This window comes from Mixophyes fleayi, chromosome 4 (genome assembly GCF_038048845.1).
Source record: "Mixophyes fleayi isolate aMixFle1 chromosome 4, aMixFle1.hap1, whole genome shotgun sequence".
Taxonomy (NCBI): Eukaryota; Metazoa; Chordata; class Amphibia; order Anura; family Limnodynastidae; genus Mixophyes; species Mixophyes fleayi.
The window spans coordinates 153426513-153444393 of NC_134405.1; the positions used below are offsets into that span (position 1 = coordinate 153426513).

The 17881-nt window shown below is 42.9% G+C and overlaps 1 protein-coding gene across 2 annotated transcripts; it reads left to right on the plus strand.

Annotated features, from left to right (window-relative positions):
• The first annotated feature begins 11846 nt into the window (after positions 1-11846).
• On the plus strand, positions 11847-17331 carry ECHDC3 (enoyl-CoA hydratase domain containing 3). 2 transcript variants are annotated; one of them, XM_075208633.1, is made up of 5 exons: positions 11847-12044; positions 13048-13169; positions 15311-15408; positions 16461-16661; positions 16952-17331. In XM_075208633.1, the coding sequence occupies exons 1-5, from the start codon at positions 11908-11910 to the stop codon at positions 17270-17272; spliced, it is 879 nt and encodes a 292-aa protein (XP_075064734.1). In that variant the 5' UTR covers positions 11847-11907; the 3' UTR covers positions 17273-17331. The 2 variants fall into 2 exon arrangements, with proteins under 2 accessions (XP_075064734.1, XP_075064735.1); XM_075208634.1 differs by having other exon boundaries at positions 11968-12044; positions 13073-13169.
• The last annotated feature ends 550 nt before the right edge of the window (positions 17332-17881 follow it).

The window sequence follows — 17881 nt, forward strand, 5'->3', positions numbered from 1 at the left end:
GCAGGTCAGCATGGCAGAGTGAGAAGGGGGGGCCAGGTCAGCATGGCAGAGTGAGAAGGGGGGGCCAGGTCAGCATGGCAGAGTGAGAAGGGGGGGCCAGGTCAGCATGGCAGAGTGAGAAGGGGGGGCCAGGTCAGCATGGCAGAGTGTGAAGGCGGGCCAGGTCAGCATGGCAGAGTGAGAAGGGCGGGCCGGGTCAACATGGCAGAGTGAGAAGGGGGGGCCGGGTCAACATGGCAGAGTGAGAAGGGGGGGCTAGGTCAGCATGGCAGAGTGAGAAGGTGGGGGGCCAGGTCAGCATGGCAGAGTGAGAAGGTGGGGGGACAGTTCAGCATGGCAGAGTGAGAAGGGGGGACAAGTCAGCATGGTAGAGTGAGAAGGGGGGCCAGGTCAGCATGGCAGAGTGAGAAGGGGGGGCAGGTCAGCATGGCAGAGTGAGAAGGGGGGGCAGGTCAGCATGGCAGAGTGAGAAGGGGGGGCCAGGTCAGCATGGCAGAGTGAGAAGGGGGGGCAGGTCAGCATGGCAGAGTGAGAAGGGGGGGCCAGGTCAGCATGGCAGAGTGAGAAGGGGGGGCCAGGTCAGCATGGCAGAGTGAGAAGGGGGGGCCAGGTCAGCATGGCAGAGTGAGAAGGGGGGGGCAGGTCAGCATGGCAGAGTGAGAAGGGGGGGCCAGGTCAGCATGGCAGAGTGAGAAGGGGGGGCCAGGTCAGCATGGCAGAGTGAGAAGGGGGGGCAGGTCAGCATGGCAGAGTGTGAAGGGGGCCCAAGTCAGCATGGCAGTGTGTGAAGTGGGGCCAGGTCAGCATGGCAGAGTGTGAAGGGTAGCAAAAGCAGCATGGTGGGCGCAGTGTGATCATAAGGAGGCACAGCATGTTAATTAAGGGGCACAGTAGTGTGTGTGATGGCACAGTGGGCTTGTGGCAATGTAATGTGTGTGTGGTATGTGGTGGCTAAGAATTAATTTAACATCGGGGCTGGTTGGAATTTTCTAAATGTACCCATTAATTTTTCCAAATAGGGCCCCCAACATTTCAGGATCCAGACAAGCCTTAACTAAAGAAACCAGCAGCCACAGGTGGTAAAAGTGACAAGAACAGGTAGGACAGTCTGTCAAATGTTCCTAGTGCAGGCTTGGCTAACCTGTGGCACTCCAGTTGTTGTGAAACTACAAGTCCCAGCATACCATTCCAGCAATAACCTGCTATATATTGGCAAAGCATGCTGGGGCTTGTAGTTTCACAACACCTGGAGTGCCACAGGTTAGCCAAGCCTGGTCTAGTGGGACAATCTGGATTTTGTTCTGCCCAATGTAAGGGGCAGGTCAGGACTATGTACTCTTTATACAAACACTGCATTCTTTATACACTACACTATAGTGCTAGCTGTGCTTCGTGGGCTGACCAGTCCTCAAGTGTCTGGTCTCACCTCTATGATGGCTGGCCACACCCCCTCTTGTGGGCCCCTAGCGTTGCAGTCCCCCGGTGGGCCCTTCATACCCCAGTCCGACACTGTATGTGTATGTATATATGTATATGTATATATATGTGTATATATATATATATATATATATATATATATACACACATACACACAAACATATACATATACACAAAGGGAGTGGTTCGTCAAAGGCCTATACATACATAGATACAGTCTGCAGGCATTACACATTTGTACACCAGTGCACCTAGTTTAAAGATATACAGGTGGGGGACATATATGTGACAATATAATTGTCATTTGCTGGGTCTCTGGTTCTTTTAAACCAAGACTCGGTTCACTCGCCCCTCTTCCGGCGTCCGTGCGGCGTCGCGGCCCGGCCGCCATCTTAGGTATGTTTCTGCACATGTGCAGACCAGAATGAGCGTTAAAGACTTCCCTCCTCATTGGCCCACTGTCAGCCTCTCCCTATTTAAGGCACACTCGACCTACTTCCAGTCCCTGTTCTTGGTCCTCATTCTGCTGAGGCAGCTGTGGTTCATACACCTCCTGGTTACCTTACCTGCAGTCCTTCTCAGCGTCTCCTATTACCTTACCTGCTGTTCGGATAACATCTCCACCACTGCGGTGGTAATAACCTACAGACCGCAGTTCATCTCAGCGTCTCCTGTTACCTCACCTGCTGTTCGCATAACATCTCCGCCACTATGGTGGTAATAACCTGCAACCGCAGAGCATCTCAGCACCTCCTGTTACCTCACCTGCTGTTCGCATAACATTTCCACCACTCCGGTGGTATTAACCTGCAACCCGCAGAGCATCTCAGCATCTCCTGTTATCTCACCTGTTACCTGCTGAACATCTCCACCACTCCGCTGGTAATAACCTGCAACCCGCAGAGCATCTACTGTTACCTCACCTACTGTCTGCAGTTCATCTCCACCAATCCAGTGGTAATACCCTGCAGCCCGCAGATCATCCCAGAATCTCCTGTTACCTAATCTGCTCTACCTGCAGACCATCTCTGAGTAACTGTATGTTACTCAGAGATGGTATGTCAACTGTATGTCCGTTGATCCTGCCATACTCTCCCAAGGGCCGCGTGCGTGGGCTCCTGGAGAAGACCTGCCACTGTGTTATTCTCCGCGCCTCTGGTGAGTAAAACAACTATTGGCAGGACTTGGGTTGCGATTCCTAGTGCCCGTGACAATAATAGTATAGAGTATGCATTAACTTACATATTTTGAGGTAGTTTGGAGTTGTCTTTTTCCACAGCTAACAGCGTTCTGTGGGCCTGACAGAGAGATAACATCCTAACTATATGTAAATGTACCTTAAACAATCTGTCCTAATTTCTAAAGTATATTAATGAAAATAACATCAATTTAGAATTCACTGTCAACTACATATACATATAATACCGCAAACAAAAACCTATATGAACACGGTAGATTGCAATTACATTTAAAAAAACAAAACAAACTGGTTTCATTGTTTCCAAAGCATTGTCACATAGCTGAAAGCATAAAAAAAATATTCAATCCAAAAAGCTAAATGTCATATATTTCACAATATTGTTAATAGACAAAACAGTAGGTCATGTATTTATAGATACATGAGTTTGCTAATGTAAGTCAAAATGAGTCAAAAGTTTCAACAGAACTATCATCCTGGCCACAAAGAAATCTTCCAATATTCATTGCGACTTATAATTTCAGGAAAAGACAAGGTTTAAAAAGACATTCTGAAGTACACACACACACACAATGGTGAATAGCTTTATCAAGGGGGTTTCAAGTTGGATCCAACCCTATTGTTCCATAGATTGTAAGCTTGCGAACAGGGTCTTCTCACCTCTCTGTCTGTTTTACCCAGTTGGTTTATTAGTTTACTGTGTTTGTCCCCAATTGTAAAGCGCTACGGAATATGTTGGCGCTATATAAATAAATGATGATGATGATTGTATGGTATTCCTAGTAACTGTGCGTCACGGGCACTAGGAGTTTGACCCAGAATTTACCAGATGTAGCTTTACTCACCAGAGGCACGGAGTCTAACACAGTGGCTGGTCTTCTCCAGGAACTCCCGCAAGGAAGTATGGGTTTTAGCGGCTTCCACTGTGCAGGTTGCGGCCCTCTGGGGAGTATGGTAAATATGCGTATACAGCTATACACAATGAGAACACGGATCTCCTTGAGCTGGATAGGAGAAGGAATGCCAGAAGATATATAGTCTCTGAGTAGTAGAAACAGTGATGACACAGCGAGTATGATGACCAGCAGTAATTGGAAATGAGAAGTTCCGAAGTGCCTAGCATGCAGGTAAACTTGAAACAGACAGATGCTTGACGACTGAAGGAAAGTCTATACAAGCAGCCAATAATACAGTGTAGTAGAGAAGTCAGCGACTAGCAGCTATCACTACAGATGCACAGTAGAAACTTAGTCCCGATAATAGATAACATACAATGTAGCTTGGAGTGGGCTGCGGCTGACAGGTATTACCACTGGCATGGAGTAGAAACTTGTCCAGGTGCAGGTAAGATACGAGGTAGCATGGAGCAGTCTGCGGCTGACAGGTATTACCACTGGCGTGGAGTAGAAACTTGTCCAGGGGCAGGTAAGATACGAGGTAGCATGGAGCGGTCTGCGGCTGACAGGTATTACCACTGGCGTGGAGTAGAGACTTGTCCAGGTGCAGGTAAGATACGAGGTAGCATAGAGCGGCCTGTGGCTGACAGGTATTACCACTAGCATGGCGTAGAGACTTGTCCAGGTGCAAGTAAGATACGAGGTAGCATGGAGCAGTCTGCGGCTGACAGTTATTACCACTGGCGTGGAGTAGAAACTTGTCCAGGGGCAGGTAAGATACGAGGTAGCATGGAGCGGTCTGCGGCTGACAGGTATTACCACTGGCGTGGAGTAGAGACTTGTCCAGGTGCAAGTAAGATACGAGGTAGCATGGAGCAGTCTGCGGCTGACAGGTATTACCACTGGCGAGTAGAGACTTGTCCAGGTGCAGGTAAGATACGAGGTAGTATGGAGCGGTCTGCGGCTGACAGGTATTACAACTGGCGTGGAGTAGAGACTTGTCCAGGTGCAGGTAAGATACGAGGTAGCGTGGAGCAGTCTGCGGCTGACAGGTATTACCACTGGCGTGGAGTAGAGACTTGTCCAGGTGCATGTAAGATACGAGGTAGTATGGAGCGGTCTGCGGCTGACAGGTATTACCACTGGCGTGGAGTAGAGACTTGTCCAGGTGCAGGTAAGATACAGGGTAGCATGGAGCGGTCTGTGGCTGACAGGTATTACCACTAGCGTGGCGTAGAGACTTGTCCAGGTGCAGGTAAGATACGAGGTAGCATGGAGCGGTCTGCGGCTGACAGTTATTACCACTGGCGTGGAGTAGAAACTTGTCCAGGGGCAGGTAAGATACGAGGTAGCATGGAGCGGTCTGCGGCTGACAGGTATTACCACTAGCGTGGAGTAGAGACTTGTCCAGGTGCAGGTAAGATACGAGGTAGCATGGAGCGGTCTGCGACTGACAGGTATTACCACTGGCGTGGAGTAGAGACTTGTCCAGGTGCAAGTAAGATACGAGGTAGCATGGAGCAGTCTGCGGCTGACAGGTATTACCACTGGCGAGTAGAGACTTGTCCAGGTGCAGGTAAGATACGAGGTAGTATGGAGCGGTCTGCGGCTGACAGGTATTACAACTGGCGTGGAGTAGAGACTTGTCCAGGTGCAGGTAAGATACGAGGTAGCGTGGAGCAGTCTGCGGCTGACAGGTATTACCACTGGCGTGGAGTAGAGACTTGTCCAGGTGCATGTAAGATACGAGGTAGTATGGAGCGGTCTGCGGCTGACAGGTATTACCACTGGCGTGGAGTAGAGACTTGTCCAGGTGCAGGTAAGATACAGGGTAGCATGGAGCGGTCTGTGGCTGACAGGTATTACCACTAGCGTGGCGTAGAGACTTGTCCAGGTGCAGGTAAGATACGAGGTAGCATGGAGCGGTCTGCGGCTGACAGGTATTACCACTGGCGTGGAGTAGAGACTTGTCCAGGAGCAGGTAAGATACGCGGTAGCGTCCACAGCAAACAGGTACCATAAACAGGAACAGGGAACTTCTTGGTACCTCAGCAGAATGAGGACCAAGAACAGGCAAAGGTAGAAGGACCGCAGGTGTCTTAAATAGTGAGAAGTAATTAATCATCCAATGAGGAGAGGAACAAGGTTTTAACAGTCTGTAGGTCTGCACATGCGCAGACCCCTGGTCAAGATGGCGGGCGGCCGTGGCGCAAGACAGGCGCCGGCAAGACAGAGAGAGACCTAGGTCTTGAGCCAGAGGAACTAACAGTCCGGTGAGTGACACTGTGCTTATGGCTAGTAGAAATGTCTTCTCCCTCCCAGGTATTCTCTGCCCCTGTAAATGGATTCCCAGGATTGCTCATTCAAGTGTGAAAGTGAACAAATGTATCAGGTTTTCTATTGTATATCTCCTGACCAAAAGCCTGATACCCCTGATCTTGGAACATTCACATAGACAGTGAAATAGTTCAGCCTCTGCAGCGTGACATTTAGGACAGTTGTGGGAAGTGGATGTGCCCATTGAAAAGCCTGTGTGCGAGATAAATATGTCCTATTAAGAAACAGTTCTGTGTACATGCTAACTGGAAGTAGCTGTTGTGCTTCCATTATTGTTTTAAGTGGTGATTTAAGGACTCTACTAATATAATCTTGTGCTCAAAAAATGGGAAAAAAGGAAAAGACCAAAAAAACTTACATTTCTCAATGGCTGGGTTGTATGTGTAGGGAAGGTAATCCCCTCATTAGATTTGGTTTGTTGCAATTTAAGTAAACTAATCCTAAGGAGTTTCTGCCTCTAAATGATGCACCTAAAAATGTAATTGATTGATTTAATATCTGCCTACGTGAGAAGGGGCAGGTATTGGAGAAAATAAAATAAATCATCTAGATAAGATTTTCTCTCCCCAGGTAGGATAACCAGAGATGACTCCACCCTCCCAGTTCCCTAGATAAGGCCATAATGGTACTGGTCAAATTCATGGGATAGCTGTGAGCCGGGTATTTAGGGAGTTAAACCCCAAGTAGGTAATGCTCTTCTTGGCCCACTGAAATGAAATGTCACTTCCCCAAAAACAGCAGGTAATTTTCACGTTCAGAAGCATGGAGACTGGCATATCTGCATTTACCGAAAAGCACAAAGTGCTACCAATGGACCTAATGACAATAACAATGGACCTAATGATTGGAAAGGATAAGTAGAGTAGGATAATATCCGCTAAGGGTGATAGGATTTTAATTTTACAATTTGCCATGCGAATACCTTTGTACTATTGCCATTGTTGTAAGATGCACAGTAGGGGATCAAGAGATGGGTTGAGCAAAAATGACAACAATGGGTAACCCTGTCGTGTTCCATGATGTATCTGCATCCTATTTCCTTTCAGCCCATTCAATAAAAGTGTATTAAATAGGGCAGTGTTTCAGTTTAATGAAATTGGAACCAAATGATCTGTGCTCCAACACAAAGATATGCGTTCACGTTGTTTAACACTAACTAGCATGTTATTGGAGTCAGGCTCATGAGAGGATGCTATCACTGCTGTTGTGGCTCTGCGCACCCATACTGAATTATAACCCCCCACAAAGTCCAATTGGTGACCAGAGAAGTGATTTGGATGTTTTGTCTAGTCTAGTGGACATGATACACTATGCTAATATTTTAAAATCTTGGTTAAGAAGTGTATTAGATCTATAAGAGACACCAAGGAGAGTATCTTTGCTTGGCTTAGACAAAAAGATGGTATGCACTTCACTGAAGGGTGGATATTGTGGGGTGTTACTGTGTATTGTTTGGAACATTACTAGCTAAAGAAGAACAATGTATTGTAACATTTATAATACTCGCAGTAGAGACCATATGGTTCTGGAGCTTTAAGGACCTTTATACTAGTTTTTGCATTATTTCTGTGTGTGTGATGTCCATGTCCGATATGTCTCTTTGAGCCTCCTTCATTTATTTGTCTTGCAGGGAAGGGTCAGTTGGGGACGTCTGGTAAAGCTTTAATAGGTTTGAAATGTTAATAGGATTTCCTTAGAATGCATGAGTATGATACCTGAGGATGGGTCCTTAACTGTTAGTATATATCTATAATTTTTCCAGGCTTTGGAAATATCAACCAGAATTTGCCTGTTGCCTCAGTGATAAAATACATTTTTAGAATACTCCTACCTGGTTTTTCGCCTGGGAATGTTTCTAAGCATTGACTGCCTTTTGGTAGGAGTTAAGGGAGTCATCACTTTATTAAAAGCTGCTGCTTCTACATTCTCCATACTTTGAACCCTGATACATCACGAGACTGCACAAGCAGAGGGGAGTTCCTTCTTTAGCAACTGTATTTTCAACATATTGTCACTCACCGGAGTGTGAGTGCCTCCACTCTGGTACGTGGTTCTCCATCTTTCCCGCTTACCAGAAAATGAAAATGAATTGAAAATGTTAAGGCCAAGATTCAGGACATACAGAAATTGAAGAAACCTTCAGGTGTTGAACCGCGGCCGTCCGCCATCCTGTCGCACTGCGCATGCGCAGGTCCCTTTAACAACTACACCTGACCACTAATGTGATTGATGGATCAATCACCTCACCCTACTTAAGGCACCTGCAGCCTTAGGTAGTTGCCTGATCTTGGAGTCTCATTCCCAGTGATTCTCTATAGGTGTCTGCAGTTTCCAAGCTGCTTCCAGCTCTACTCGTGTCTGCAGTTTCCAAGCTGCTTCCAGCTCTACTCGTGTCTGCAGTTTCCAAGCTGCTTCCAGCTCTACTCGTGTCTGCAGTTTCCAAGCTGCTTCCAGCTCTACTCATCGGCGGTTCCCATACCCGCTACAGCATTACTACTCAGCTGATCGTCTGCAGTTTCCAAGCTGCTTCCTGCTCTACTCACCGGCGGTTCCCATACCCGCTACAGCATGCCTACTCAGCTGATCGCTTCTTCAGCTTCCCAGCTGATTCCTGCTCTACTTGGTATGCATAACCACTATTGACTATTATTGTTTACTTGCATACCTATTGAACTACTAGTGACTACTACACTAAGGTACAGTTACCTATGATAGACTGTCTATGCTACATTGCCTGTTTACCCGGACAAGCTTCTCACTCAGCTGCGGTATGCTCTTATCATATTGACTTTGTTGTTACTTGCATATCCGCGCTGACCCGCTTCTCCACACTGCAGAGCCAGCTATTATATTGACAGACTATTCATTGTACTTACCTACTTGTGTTGTACAAAACTCCTTTCTACTCGCGCTGTTTCCACACAGCTACAGTTTGCCGTTTCCACACCACTCTCCTGCACCTGGACAAGTCCTCATTCCTCCTCACAGCAGTGGTACAACTTGCTACACGCAGACCACTGACTTCCCTGCTACCTACCTACACCTGGACATTCCTCATCACAGCGGTGGTACAACTTGCTATACACAGACCACTGACTTCCCTGCTACCTACCAGCACCTGGACAAGTCCATCTATCACAGCAGTGTACAACTTGCTATACGCAGACCACTGACTCTCCTGCTACCTACCTACACCTGGACATTCCTCATCACAGCGGTGGTACAACTTGCTATACGCAGACCACCGACTACCCCGCTACCTACCTGCACCAGTACAACTCTTCCCATCACAGCGGTGGTACAACTTGCTATACGCAGACCACCGACTACCCTACTTCCTACCTGCACCAGGACAACCTCCTCATCACTACAGTGGTACAAATTGCTGTACGCAGACCACTGACTCCTCCACGAGCTATCTTCACCTACTCACGTCCTCTCATCTCGTCTGAAGCTATATCGCTTCTTCTCTACAGTTCCAAGTCGTTGACCTTCCACCATCAACAGCTGCAAGTCATTGACTTCATAAGACATTCTCTACTTTCCTGCTGTTATCATCATTCCAATCATTCACCTAACTGCCCTGAGGTCCGTGGTCAACACCGCCCCTCTGTCAGTTATAACATCAGGTGAAACTCGGGTATAAACTCCTAGTGCCCGTGACACATATATACTGAACATTGTAAAATGAAATGAAGCAAAATATTTTATCTACTTTGATACTGCAAATGAACTGAATAAATAAATGTTTGTTGCTATGAGGGTAAAGTTTATATATGGACAGTAAGAGACAAGCCTTCACCACATACTTGCCTACTCTCCCAGTAGGCCACACTCCCGGATCCAACATCTCTTTCTTTGGAAGTGGATGGGGCCTTGAAGACACAATATCAATTTCGTCATCATGGCCCCATTGCACAATAACACAAATCACATCACGGAGAAGCCGTGATGAGGCAAAATGCATTCACGACCCGCATTGTCCCCTCCCCCCAACAAGTAGGCAAGTATGTTTCACAATGGTCAATATTTTGATTTTATCCCAGCAGGATTCATCCTTGGTAGGTGGTATAGTGTCTGTACAATATATAATACAATTGTATTATGACCATGTTGATTGGTCAGGTCACATTTGGTAGGTGTGTAGTGTTCTATGTGTAACTTACGCTGCCTTCCCTGTGCCAGTTAGTGCTGGATATATGGGCAAATATGCCCTTGGGCAGCACCAGGGTTAATGATGCACTGCTCTGCCACTGGCTGCTGGAAGAATATATCACCCAACAGCTTGGGGACAGGAACTGATGCAAAGGGAGAACCTAAATGGCTCGGTGGAGCTGCCTTTACGGTGGGAACAGCATAGAGGAACACTCGATGAGTAGTCCTGAAAAAAAGAGCAACAGGCTTAACACAGTCTGTGTTGCAGTAGGGTATTTGACAAAACTAAATCAATGACAGACTGAGATAGCCTAGGGCTGCGAGTAACGGTGAATTCAGTGTACTACAGGCTGAACTATTAAGGGAATTTCTTATTTTCTTAGAAAATTGCATTAGACAAGAATTAAGAGGCATAATAGAATCCAATATTTATATTCATTGTGATCTATTGCTGCAACATCTGCAACATTGCTATATTTATAAGTGATGATATGTGTATTGTTATTACATTGCTAATCATTTGCTCAGCCACAGTTACTCTAACCACTATCATGCACCTAACCTCATTTAACTACTATAAAAAATGTGCCAAAATTTCTTGTCCTCATTTAAACCTGTGTTACTACCCGTGTCTGGTGGAGTTAGGCATGGGTTCTGTCAGGTAGACCGATGGTGGATGAAGTCATCATTCACTATCTACCATGAGCTGATTATGAAGACCTGAGTGGGGAGGGATGGCATAGGAGAGGACCCTTCCCTAACCCGCCATAATTAAAAATCAGACCCCAGATTTCTGCTGCCATTATAATCTTTATAATAATATGAAATCAGACCTCAAATCTTTGTTGCCAATATAAGTCTTTGTCCCCCTTTGCCTAATCTCTAACAGTGTAAAAATCAGACCACAGATCTGTGGGGGCAACCAAATGAAATTACTTACCAGTCCTATGGTCTGTCGCTGTCTCTCGGCATGCTCTACAGGCCATGTGACAGCATCCTGCATTCACTGGAGCCCTCCTACAACTCTTATTTGTGAATGGCCAACACCATGAACCAATTATTGTACTATTTGATATGACATTATCACATACTTGTCAACTTTTAAAACCCGTCCTCTCGGAGATCCCGGATGACAGGTCATTTGACAAGTGTAGGGGGTATGGCAATGCTGTTGCATCACCATAGCCTTGCCCTCTACTATTTAAAAGCTCAGAAATTCACGGAATTGAATGGCAGGGTCAGTGTTTAATGACGCGCCGCTTCATTAAGTCCCACCTCCACAAGTGTCCTTAAGGTTGCCTACTCTTTCCGGGAGTCCAGGAGCACTCCCCAAAAATCTGGAGCCTCCCAGATATTCCGGGAGTAAGTAAGCTATCATACCCAGTCCCTGTGCAGTCATATAATGCAAAAAGCTGAGCCTGCTAGCAGAGAAACAGCCAGGCACAGTGATTATGTATGCACAAACGAAACATAATTGTATTATTATAATATTCAGTGGCTATGTAATGCTGGGTGGGTGTATTTTCATGTCTACACTGTTAGACACGCAAAACAGACAAGATCCACAGGAACCCTGTCTCTGGAAATTTGTTGATATGTATAAAATATAAAGCTCATACCCTATATACTAGTTAGCAAATGAGTCAGTCTATCTATCTCGACACTGATCCTGGCTGTACTACAATCAGCTGAGAGCGATGTAAGTGTAAAGTGCTGACCTTTCACATTGTATCACTAGTTATCGGACTTTGCTGCAGAGCAGATCCTCCATACTAGGGGGCAGCACTGAATCTTAATATTTAGTTTTTTGTCCACAATGCTTTTCGGATCAGGAAAGTTACTGAGCTTGACAAGGCAAAGAGAATAACAAGCACGCTGCCTGTCATGAATAAATTAGTGTGTTTAGTTCCAGCTGTGAAGTGGTCCAGCCGAGCTGCGGTTGTGCTGAGCAGATGGGTGACAAACACAGTGCAACACGATCCCACACCACTCACTGTCTCCGTGCAAGAGGGTGGGATAAGGTAAAGGGAAGCTCTGCAAAGTGTACAGGGCTCAAGCTAGCAGAGAGCAGTTCGTACAAAAGAAACATTAAAGGGAATGGAGATCTATTTGATAGAATACTTATGTAGCTGTAGGCAATTGTGTGTATTTTGTTATCCTTTTTTTTTTTTTTTACAAAAAGACATGTTGAGGGTTGTGCAAACTACTGAGGAAGCATACTTTTTTACATTTTAATATGATTATATAATCATATATATAATGTATGTTAACTGACATGTGATGTTTTTTTTGTTTGTGGTTTTTTTAAATACATCATTTTGACAATAAACCACCAATTACCCCTGTATCACAGCCAGTAACAATTCTTCAGTCTTAACTTTCTGACAACTGCTTGCCTAACTCAGGTAGACAAGAGTGGTTGTCTAAGCCCACCCCCTTTTCAAGCATTTGAGAACTCCTTTACCCCTCTCCAGAGCTTGTATACTTTCCAGGATGCAGAGTAATTTTTTGTACCATACTGGGGTTTTTTTGTTTGTTTTTTATAGCTCTGGTGTTGTAGCCCAAGTAATTAAAAAAATAACAGCATCAAAAGAGCAGAGCAGGACAGAAATGTCAAAAAAAAGGCAGTGGTGAAGTTAGAAATAATAACACAAACAAATAGTGATATGCACTTTTATATTATAGAAAGTGTGCCACTGGAATTCTATGGATTAGAAAAATAAAAGGGAATTACACTATACATGAAAAACTGAACAATGGGTTATGAAGAAGGAACATTAAGAACTCCCTATGTAAAGATTTAAGACAGGCTTCATTTCAATTCCCAAGTGAGGAGCAGAATAATTAGGCAAATGCAAATATTCTTGTGAAGCTACTAGACCTGCCAGAATGTGATTCCAAAGCAATAACACCATACTAATAATACTTTTCGACATTGTGACATCAATCACATGATTCCACCTTATAAATAAAAAGAACAAACAGTAACTCAGTAGAAACTAAAATGAATATATTTCTGTGCAGGAAAATAATTATGAATAATCTACAGAAAAGAAATGCGTTATCACTTGCCATGCTACAGTCTCTTCAGAAAGACATCCTATATGAGGTTCATGACATGGATTTGAGGGTCATTATAATTGCAGGTATTTTTTTGCATACAAATGTACGTCAATACTGATTTTTTTCCCCCAGTATAATGTGATATATGTCATGGTACACTCCTTTCCATATTCTGTATTTTGTCACAATCTTCCATACAATGTCCAATACCTAGCTGATTTCTGCAACAAACTGTTTCCCAAATCATCATTTGATAGGACTTGATTCCCCACCAAATTCTTTGCCATGATCTAACCTAAACCCCAATAATCAGACCCAGCCTGATATCCCATCACAACCTTGTCAACAATCATATTCAAAGTCTCTCTTGTTGCAAAATCCAGTTTGTTTTACAACAACTCATATTTGTGCTCTATTGGTAAAGCCCTGCCTTATAGGCAAACATAAGTTCACATTTGTTTGGCAGGAATCATCTGACTCATTTTTGGTGTTAAAGATACTGTAGCCTAGACTATTTTGCTGCTAAAGGCTTTTTAAACCATAATGGTGGGCAATGTTTTTGTTAATTTTACAACTTTCATGCATGTGAGCTAGTTTAAATGTATAAGTAAGTTGCTAAATGAAATATACTGTGGTGCTGTAAATAAAAATGGAAATCTTATTCACAAGGTGGTTGAATCGATGACACTGGTGTACAATAATGACAACTGGTGCAAAATAAAAAGTTGCTGATGCCCACAGCAACCAGCTGTTTTCTAAACTGCACTAGAAGACTGTCTAGAAACAGATTGGTTGCTATGGCCAACAGCACGTCTGTATAGTGCACAACAGAGGCAACTTTCATAAAAAGGAGTTCTTGTGTAAAGGTCAAATGACCAGTATCAGCAACTAAGAAAATGTTTGTATATTAAGCTCCTCATCAAATAAAACATTTTTTTTAAACTACTTTTTTTGTAGTGTTCAGTTTATGATCTGAACACATGCACTAAAAATACTGTTTTTGTGGTTGTAGACAGAAGTGGGCCAAAAATAACTAGTAATCTTGCATCAATATTTGGTCTGGAACTATGAGATGGTGTTCAAAGCTACCAGAAAATCCAAGTGGCTAATGACTGTGGTTTGTGTTCAGACATCAGCCAATCTCAGCAACTAGGTAAAAGGAAATCCTGGCAGAACACCGAGCACCACACCCTTTAAATTAGGTTATCCATGGCTTTAGGTTATCCATGCTGTTAATTCTCTATTAACAGCAAACATAGCAAAGAGATTCAATATATATTGAAATAAGAAAGTGCAAGACTGTTTTGTGCCTATTTTTCCAGAAATAGTTATTTCAGTAACACAAATTGTTTTTATATATGAAAATGGCTTTGTATGCAAGGGTGCAAAATTGGGCTTTCTCTGATAGGAGTTAGGCAGATTGAGGTGTTCCTTGTCGAGTATGGCTAGTGCATGAATTCATTATAAGGTTAGGAGCGGCCCTCTAACCTTCAAAAGGGTCTCGCATTACTCTTATGCTAAGTAATAAGTTAAAACAATACATTTTAGTCAAAGAAAGAGACCTCTATGTGTAATGACATATCAGCAGGCATTTTAAACAAGTGTTACAAGCTATAACAAACAAATCTAACAATAAAGCGGGAAGGAACTGGTGGTCACATGGGAAGGTTCGGAGGGCTGCATAAGGCCCTAGGGCCATCTGTTGCCCATCACTGCTTTACACATCTGAGGTACATTTTATATGGGGGCACACATTTTAGGTGCACTTTAAAAATTGCAATAAAAACATTAACTTGTAAGAGAGTGACACATGTAATAATGACTGTCCTCATGTCAAATCTATTTACTTTAAGATATAAATTAGGTGCAACTGAACAGAACTTTAGGGAAAAAGTATATTTAATTAGTGAAGGAGTTGGCCTTACAATGGTAGGTTTGGATTCATAGCAATGTTTATACCATGCAAATTTTCAGGGACACGTGCAAAAGTGGTTGCATTCCTGTTTTACTGAGACATTTCTAAGGACTGGGAAGTGAACATGTACCTTGAAGTACATAGGGTAAATTCTGTGTTTGTGAAAATGCAATCTAATTTATTTTTTTTCTGTTTTGCAATTACTCTTAATAAGCTCATGTTACTACTTCTGTATACTTTTAATCCTTACATCTAAAAATGAAATATCACACCTCTTCCTTTTTCTTTCAATGTTTACTTGATTTTCAGCGGAAGGACCTGTGTTTTCATCTGGCCACAATCTAAAGGAATTCACAGCTTCACATGGAAAAGCTTATCATGCAGATGTATTTCATGCTTGTGTCAAGGTGAATGTCAATACTGAACCTACATTTAATATCTGAGCTGTAACTAAAAGAATTATGCTATAATCACATGTAAGCATTTTTTTTTTACAAAACACATCCATAGCAGAATAAAAATATTTATATAAATCTTAAATATAATGTATTATTGTGGCATTGTACATCATTGTATATATAAACATATTTGGCATCATCTCTTAAAACATAGTAACATAGTTGATAAGGTTGAAAAAAAGACATCAGTCCATCAAGTTCAACCTGTTTGAATCTCCTGCAATCCCTCTTATATTTAAAAAAAATTATCCAGATAAAGTACCTTCCAATCTGTTTCAATAGGGGAAAAATCCCTCCTGACCCAATATTGCAGTCCTATTTCTCCCTGGATCCACTACTATCCTTCATTTTAATTAACGGTCGTAAACCTGTTTGAATCTCCTGCAATCCCTCTTATATTTAAAAAAAATTATCCAGATAAAGTACCTTCCAATCTGTTTCAATAGGGGAAAAATCCCTCCTGACCCAATATTGCAGTCCTATTTCTCCCTGGATCCACTACTATCCTTCATTTTAATTAACGGTCGTAACCCTTTTCAGCTAAAAATTTGTCTAACCTTTTCTTAAACTCATCAATTGAATCTGCCATCACAACCTTCCCTGGTATTAAATTTCATATCTTTACTGCCCTTACTGTAAAGAACCCCTTCCTTTGCTGGTTGTGAACATCCCTCTCCTCTAATCTTACGGGGTGACCGCGTGTCCTGTGTATAGTTCCCATGAATGTTCTCTATATAGACCCTTAATGTATTTGGACATAGTAATCACATCTCTTTTCTAAAGGAAACATGCCTATACTGGCTAGCATTTTTTCATAACTTCATGACTCCATACCCTTTATCAATTTTGTTGCCCATTTCAGAACCCTTTCTAGTTCCAAAATATCTTTTTTATGGAGTGATTCTCAAAATTTTTGGCCATGACTGCAAGTTAACATTGGGGTAATGTTATCTGATCATGTATCTCCTCACTACAGAAAGATGTACTGTATGTTTTTGCAGCTTATGACAACAATCCAAACCATTCCAGTTCCTGTTATAGCCCAGGTGAATGGTCTTGCCACAGCGGCAGGGTGCCAACTTGTTGCCAGCTGTGATATAGCTGTTGCATCTGACAAATCCAAGTTTGCTACACCAGGTGTCAATGTTGGACTGTTCTGCTCTACGCCTGCTGTTGCTTTGGGAAGAGCTGTGCCAAAAAAGGTCAGTAGGTTTTATACTTATTTTAAAAGATTACAATACCTGAGACATTATTGTATCATATAAGTATATAGATCATATTATTAATTATTACATGTTCGGGGCAGAATACATCTAGGATGTACTTTTGGAGTTGTATTATCTACAAGAAAACCTTTTCATGTATATCCATTATTTAATCCTGCTGTCATTGGAATCCAGTATGTTTTTATTTTTACATTACATTGTGTGTTGCACTACATTGTTACATGGCAGAATTCTGTAATTGTCAGTCTGCTTTTTCAATCTTGCAGGTTGCCTTGGAAATGTTGTTCACAGGTGAACCAATATCAGCCCAAGATGCATTTATGCATGGTCTTGTGAGCAAGGTTGTACCTGAGGAGAGTTTGGAAACAGAGACAATGAAAATTGCCTGCAAAATTTGCCAGGCAAGCCGCCCTGTTGTGGCCCTTGGAAAAGCTACATTTTACAAGCAAATGTCACAAAGCCTAGAGGAGGCATATAAACTGACATCACAAGCCATGCTGGAAAATCTGATGTTGAAGGATGGTCAAGCAGGAATAGAGGCATTTACACAGAAGAAGAAGCCAGTGTGGACTAACTCGCTAGACTGATTTTGGAAACAATGCCAAAATGAATAAGTATACAAAATAAATGTATAAATGGTTAACAATTATTTTGCTTGTATTGGTTTCACAAGTAAAAATGTACTTCAGTGCAGACAATGTGCTTACTGATGATTGTATGACACATTCAACTCATTCTCGTGTGTGTATTTATAAAAATAATCAGAACAAAATGTTAGGGTTGTATGACTTCATGAGTCAATATTGGATTTTAGAATATAAATTATTTCAACTTTGTTTTTCATTGTATACAGAGTATATATAAAACATTGATTTAGCTGTTAATAGTAGACAATTAATGGAATATTATTTGGATACCATTGACTTGTGTTATAGGGGGAAGCTACCCTTTGGTGGAGTTCACTGTCTTAAGGTAACTACAAAGCATTACTCATCTAGGCTGCAGCATTCATGTGATCCCTGGATCTGATTGGTGGGACCTCAAAGCCTCTAATAGTCCTTCACTGCTCTATGGTGCTGAAGCCAGTTTCAGAGAAGCAGCTGTGTTGTAGATGCAACATCCCTGTGAATTTTTCACTCGCATAAATGGGAAGTTCACAAGGGGGGGGGAAACACAATACTGTTTGTCTGAAACAA

Coding starts and splice junctions, on each gene's coding strand:
- ECHDC3 (XM_075208633.1), top strand. CDS start 11,908: ATGAATAAATTAGTGTGTTTAGTTCCAGCTGTGAAGTGGTCCAGCCGA. Junction 12,045..13,047: donor GTGCAAGAGGGTGGGATAAG/GTAAAGGGAAGC, acceptor ATTTCTGTGCAG/GAAAATAATTATGAATAATC. Junction 16,662..16,951: donor GAAGAGCTGTGCCAAAAAAG/GTCAGTAGGTTT, acceptor TCAATCTTGCAG/GTTGCCTTGGAAATGTTGTT.